Genomic DNA, 6,872 nt, shown 5'->3' on the forward strand with positions numbered 1-6,872 from the left:
TATTAAGTATTTACTCCCGTATCATTCTCTTATAGTACTGCACTATTATTTTGAAAACGCATCACATGGTTACTGAATCCGAACCATGTAAATAATTTGAATCATCATGACTATAGGCTGGTATAAAAATCAGTTTGTTCAAATGATTTATTGGGCCACACCATTATAATCCATGAACTACTGACAATATTATCCAGCATACAAGTTTGACCTTCCTCGTGATTGGATGAGCCTGATTTTTCACTTTAGGTGATCTTCACGAAAGGGACAACCATTGCACACTTGATATGCTTCTATACAAACGAACATATTAGTGGAAAATAAGTGCTGTACGGTATCTATCTTTTCTTCCTTCTCACCAGTATGGTACCTGCCTACACCAGATAAACCCAAGGTAGACGAAAGTAGGGTGATGGTTTACCACTGTTTAGCTGAACATTGCTCCACCTTTCTTTTCTTTTTTTCTTTTTCTTTTTTTTTTTCAGTTAGCTTGTTAGTACACACCTTCACCGTTAGCCGCCCCCAGAAGGGAATCGATACCAAGACCCCAGTCTAACATTACTTCCCCTAAAATGTCATGCTCCACTCTAAAATGTCATTGGGCCCTACCCACGCTGGATAAAATCATGGTAGGTTGATAATTCAATGCCATTTTTAAGTTGACGCTGAAGATATTAGGTGTTGTTGTGGCTGGAGAACTGTCCAAATATGTCACGTTTCAAAACCCATGTGCACATTTGCCACGTGTAGCAATAGCACATCTTCAAGCCCTCCACGGTTTAGGTGCGGCCTGGTCTCACCCAAGAAACTGCGGCTCTTACCGTGGGCTTACTTTGATTTACGTACTTTATGTACACTTGATCCATCCATTTTGCCAGATCATTTCAAAGAAAGAAAATAAATTAAATTCAAATATCATATGAACCATATGATAAGAAACGGTGGTAATTGACTATTTTAAACTTCTTTTTTGAGCCACAAAAGTTTTGAAGTAAATTAATTTATATTTGTTTTTTTGCCATTAGCTAAGTTTTTGTGATCCCATGAAGAGGCTGGATATGTCAAATAAATATTACTTTAGGCCTTTGAAAGTTTTTACCAGTGACTTGTTAAATAACCAATTTTTCCTAATATTGTCCACTTGAGATTTGATTTGCTTTATTTTAGGCTCGCACCCTAAAATGCTCCAGTAAAACAGATGGATAGTCTAGTTACGTATTACATACATCAAGGTGGGCGCCATGATAGGGTCCACTATCTTTAAGTGAAGCCGAAACTTTCCAAACTTGGTCTAACCCCTCATCCAAGCGGGACACACATAATGGATGGGCTGGATTTGTGAAACACATCTCGATGGGTCCAATAAATGATTATGAATGTTTTAATGGGAGGGTAACCCCTCTCAACTTTTGTATGTGTTGTGGCCCACACAAGTCACGGATTGACTTGATTTTTAAGTCTAAGGTCCACCATGGAATGGTGCATCTATCTAATGGAGTAGATGTTCGACAAGCATCATGGTGGGGCCACACCACTCAACCTTCCCATGAGGTCGACCGCATACAACCATTTCCCACACACATATAAATATATGGAGGCATGCTCACCTGCCCACCTGCACACTTTTGCACACTTGTCTTGGTCATCTAATCTAAACAATTCATGTGATGCAGCATCCGATGAAACCCCACGAATCAATTTTCACCCTGATCTAAAACTCCGGTGGGGGTGGGCCATAGAAAAGAGAGATACAAAGCAATGGAGGAAACTATTTTCCTTTTCTATGGCTCATCAAAGTTTTGGATCAAAGTAAAAGTTGAGCCCTATGGTTTCCTGGGGTGCTCCATCACGTGAGCAGTTTAGATTTTGGACTCACATCACGCATGATGAGTTCTTAAAAAATTCGCACAAAAACTTGCACAAACTGGGGTGCAGCTGAGCATTTGGACATTTACACACACAAAAACGCTCACCTGTGAATCAGATCATACGTACTACATACGAACTTTTTTGAGAACTCATCATATCTGATGAGTCTCGAAAATCTGAACGGTCCACATTAAGCAGAACCTCATGAAACCCTCTAGTACGAATTTTTACTTTGATCAAAAACTTCGGTGAGCCATGAAAAATGCAAACAGTTTCTTCCCTTGATTTGAATTTCTCTTTGCTATGGCCCACCAGAATCTTAGATTATGGTGAAAATTCACCCCCTAAAGTTTCATGGGATTCCGCATCTTATGGACTGTTCGGATTCGACACCCATAACACATGTGCAAAGGTGCGCACGTGCATAGGTGCGTAGGTGAGCATGCCTATATATATATATATATATATGGGAAAAGGTACCATGCGCTAAAGCTGGTGGGACCGTCCCATGAGGTCGAGTTGTGTGGGCCCCACCGTGATGCGTTTCGAACATCTACCCCATCAGTCAAATGCACCATTCCATTATAGGCCTAGGTCTCAAAAATCAGGTCAATCTGTGACTTGTGTGGGCCACACCACATACAGAAGTGGGGAGGGGCCGTGCACCATTAAAACATTTATAATCATTTTTTGGGCCCACCGATATGTGGTTTGCAAATCCAGCCCATCCATTATGTGTGTCCCAGTTGGATGAGAGTTCAGACCAAGTTTCAACAGCATTCAAAACTCAGGTGGGCCCCACCAAGTGCTTTTATATGTTTTTGGCATGTCTTCACATGATTTTAGATAGTATGGCCCACCTGAGTTCCGTATACGGCTGATTTTTGGGATATCCCATAATTTAAAGGAGACTCATCAAATGCCCGGTGTTGATGGTCAACATGCATCATGGTGGGGCTCACACAGCTCAACCTCATGGGAGCTTATCGTGAGGCCGAGTGCATAGTACCTTTTCTATACACACACACACAAACACACATACCAGCATATTACATGCACCACCATTTATCTTAAGCTATTCCCATGTTCCACATTTATTACATTACATTTTAATCTCATATACGGCGTTTAACAAACAAGAGGTAGAAATGGAATAGTTTTTCCAAGACAATATAACTTACAGAAGTTAATAATTAGGGCTATCAATGGGCCGAATCGGGCAATAAAACTTTTGATTAGGGCTGGCCCGTCAGGCCTGGCCCATTGAGCGCCTTAAAAATAATATATCCAAAGCAACATAGACCGTACGTGGGGAACAAAACTGTCCTCGGGACCTACACTAGCTAGGAAAGAGAAGCGATGGTAGCCCGTTTTAAAAACGGGCTTGAGCACCCCAGCCGAGAAGAAGCGTTGCATCGCGTGCGGTCGGCCGCTGACCCTTGACTTCCTCCGTCCCTCCTCTTCCATATACGACTCGATCGCCCTCTCTCTCTCTCTCTCTCTCCTTCTTGTGTATCTTGTGTATTTGACCTTCAAACACCTCTCCCTTATAAAAGCGAGAAACCCTCCAAGAGCCTCTCCATCTAAAGAACAAAATCCCATCCTTCTACAACTGAAAGATCCTACAAAAACAGAGGAAGGAATAGAGGGGAGGTGGAATCGAAGCTACGATCGATTCGTTTCGTCGTAGATGAAATTCCCTTCCTCCTCCAACTCCTTTGAGGAGAGGAACAAACACCTCTTCTTCCCAACCGATGTCTAACATCCCATCTTCTCTCTCAGATATCTGCCTCACCTTCTTCCGGCTCACCATGTCCGTTGCTGACCCCTGGCCCTTTGCGTAATTCCCAAAATACCCTCTTCCTTTTCTTTTTCTTCTTTTTTTTTTTTTTTTAATTTCTCTTATTACCTTCCTACTCTCCCACCCACAATACCCTTTTTGTAAATCATGAGAAAAACGAGGGGTTTTAGAGTCAAGGTCTTTAAGCTCTGGAAATGGGCTCGAAAGCCCTGCACCGGAGGTGGGTACCTGCGATTAAACCCATCCGACCATACAAAATCAAAGACGATGACGAAAATCTGCAACTGGGGCCGCCGCCTCACGAAAAGTCTCTGCTTTTCATCGAGGAAGTCCTCGAGCTATGCTCGAGTGGACCAGGCGCCGTTCGATGAGAAACCGGTGACAGTGCCCAAAGGCCATCTAGCCGTCTACGTAGGCCAGAAAGACGACGATCCGCACCGGTATCTGGTGCCGGTGATTTACTTCAACCACCCGCTCTTCGGAGAGCTTCTGAGGGAGGCTGAGGAGGAGTACGGTTTCCAGCACCCCGGTGGGATTACTATACCGTGCCGGACGTCCGAGTTCGAGAACGTGAGGATGAGGATTGCTGCCGGAAACTGACGTGCTGGCGTCTCTCAGGACGGCGTAGTTTCTGTTTTTCCTTTGAATTACTTCCAACGTTTTTTTTTTTAATTATTTTTAGATAGGTAGTTTGGATTAGTTGTGTAATTAGGAGCTGTAATTACAGATTTGATTGTGGTTTAGTGAAAAAGATGAATTTAATTAGCGAGTGCAGAATTCGTCATTGTTTCCGTCAGCTAACGCAGTCGTTTTCGAGGAATCGCTTTCTTTGGTGGAATTTGGAATCCAAGACGGTGTAATTGGAATAAATAGAGCAGGACCATCTGATGAAAAGTCCTCCACGCCTCTCCTTTTCTGTAATCAATCAAAATTGCAAATGCAAGAGATAAGGTAGCGTTTGGAGGTATTACTCAAACAAACCACGTTTCCCAGCCGCGTTTGGAGTGGCACGGAAGGCTGCTAATCGAGTATTCCCATTGGGTAAAGTCTCCTATGCCACAATTTAAATGGATACTAAGCCGCCGTTAAAGATAAGTTTGTAAAGAAACACTGATTGCTTTGTAACCCTAGGGCCCGTTTGGCCTGGCGGATTGGAAGGGATTGGATGGTATTAGAAGGGATTGGAAGTTAAATCCCGGGATTGGCGGGGCGTGCCAAACAGACTGGGTGACCTGATCCCGGGATACAGCAATCCCACGGATCTTAAGACAATTCACTGACAACACCATCATTACCTTTAAATCCCATCCAATCCACCCTAATCCGTTCGAATTTGCCCAGGACGTGTTTAGTTTGAGAGATTGGAAGGGATGGGAAGGTTTAATCCCAGGATTGGCCTGGCATGCCAAACAGACTTGATATAGCAATCCCGGGATATAGCAATCCCATGGATCTTAAGACAATCCACTTGGCAACACCATCAATACCCTGAAATCCATGCCATCCACCCTAATACCATTCAATCCCTTCCAATCCACCCGGCCAAACGGGCCCCTATGGTATTGGGATGTGGTGGGATTTAAATGAGCCTTGTACAGCTATTATTGATAGTCCAGCTGAGCATATATTCAACCTAACAACTTTCAAACACGCATTGTGGAGGCTCATCTTGGACAACAGCACCTGGCCAAGTCTCATTGTCCCAACACCGCAAAGCTCTGTATTGTTGGGGCCACCATGCAATCCTTATTAGTTTTAAAGTTGTTTGATGCAGTGCCTATTCAACCAGGCCTCATCTTTGACAATATCCTACTATCCAATTCAATTGTGCAATGTCACGCCTGCATGGGCATACACGCCAAGGTAGTACTCAACTCGAATCTAATCCATATTATGCATTGCCACCAAAAATTGGTCTTTATGTTATTATGGGTTGATGGTCAAATTTTTGTAAGTAACTCCTGCCTCCTCATGACACACGGGAAGCAAGACTCGGTCCAGGAAAGGCCTCTATGGGGAGGGCCCACCATTTTGTCATCTATCCATTTTGCTAGATTATATTAGAGTATGAGCCCAAAAAATGAGGCAAATCTAAGGCTCAAGTAGACCACACATTGGAGATTGAACACAAACAATTAAAAACTTCTTGGGAGCTGTAGAAGTTTTGATTAGATGATATTTGTGTTGTCCCTTCATCAAAGTCTATGTGACCTAATGAATATGTCATATGGCAAATAAACATCACAATAAGCCCTAGGAATGTTTTAACTGTGGTCGTCATTATTATCATAGATTCCTATGGTGTTATCCACAAGCCTTAGATCTACCTCATTTTTGGGCTCATACCCTAAAATAATCGGATAGATGGCATGGATAAAACACATACATCATGGTGGGCCCCACAAAGTCCCTACCTAGGCTGAGTCCATCCTAGCATGGGTAGGATGCAATCTGCATCCTAGACACACGAGTGCACTCTTTTTATTAAGAAAATGCCAAGGTTCGAGATGGTAATTGACTATGACACAAATTTCTTATGACAGGGTAGTAAGCGATTCCATAATCCTAACCTGGCCCAATGAAGAAAAAAAATTAAAAAATTAATGTGTCTATTAGACATGAGAATAGTAATTGAGAGTAAAATTATCATTTTACATAAGGAATATTTGTTCAAGTCATACATCTAATAAGCACACATGATGCATTTTCATTAAATCATATTTGGGCTCAAAAATCTCTCCCAACCCCTGATTACTAGTAATTTACATCTCCTCCCATGCACACATGTGGTGCATTTTCATTGGACACATTAGGAGTTCCTTCAACCTCATGTCACAGAAAATTTGCATCTTAGCATCCTATTCAAACAAGGCCCAACTCTTAGTGATCTAAATGATTCTTATGAATGCTTAGGAAAACTTTTCCTTAGGCTACCCACTAGGTGTCCCTATCGAATCATCTGAACGATAGATGTGTATGTGTGCACGTGCGCACGCGTGTGTGGTGATAGATGAAAGTGCCCTGGTTTGTCAATTAGCGTGAACATTGAGTCAGCAAGACAAATGAGCCACATAAGAAGATCGTTCAAGCGTCTACCTCAACAAGATGTGTGCCCGAACTCACCAAAGATAAACCTTAGCCTCACATCCCATGTCCCAAAACACCAGATATATAAAAACCCTTAAAATTGAATAGAACATCC

At 42.5% G+C, this 6,872-nt stretch overlaps 1 protein-coding gene across 1 annotated transcript; it reads left to right on the forward strand.

Annotated features, from left to right (window-relative positions):
* The first annotated feature begins 3,203 nt into the window (after positions 1-3,203).
* LOC131248345 (auxin-responsive protein SAUR36-like) lies at positions 3,204-4,466 on the forward strand. Its single transcript, XM_058248602.1, has one exon. It carries the CDS (start codon positions 3,818-3,820, stop codon positions 4,268-4,270), a length of 453 nt encoding a protein of 150 aa, XP_058104585.1. The 5' UTR covers positions 3,204-3,817; the 3' UTR covers positions 4,271-4,466.
* The last annotated feature ends 2,406 nt before the right edge of the window (positions 4,467-6,872 follow it).

Source organism: Magnolia sinica, chromosome 6, assembly GCF_029962835.1.
Source record: "Magnolia sinica isolate HGM2019 chromosome 6, MsV1, whole genome shotgun sequence".
NCBI classification, from domain to species: domain Eukaryota; kingdom Viridiplantae; phylum Streptophyta; class Magnoliopsida; order Magnoliales; family Magnoliaceae; genus Magnolia; species Magnolia sinica.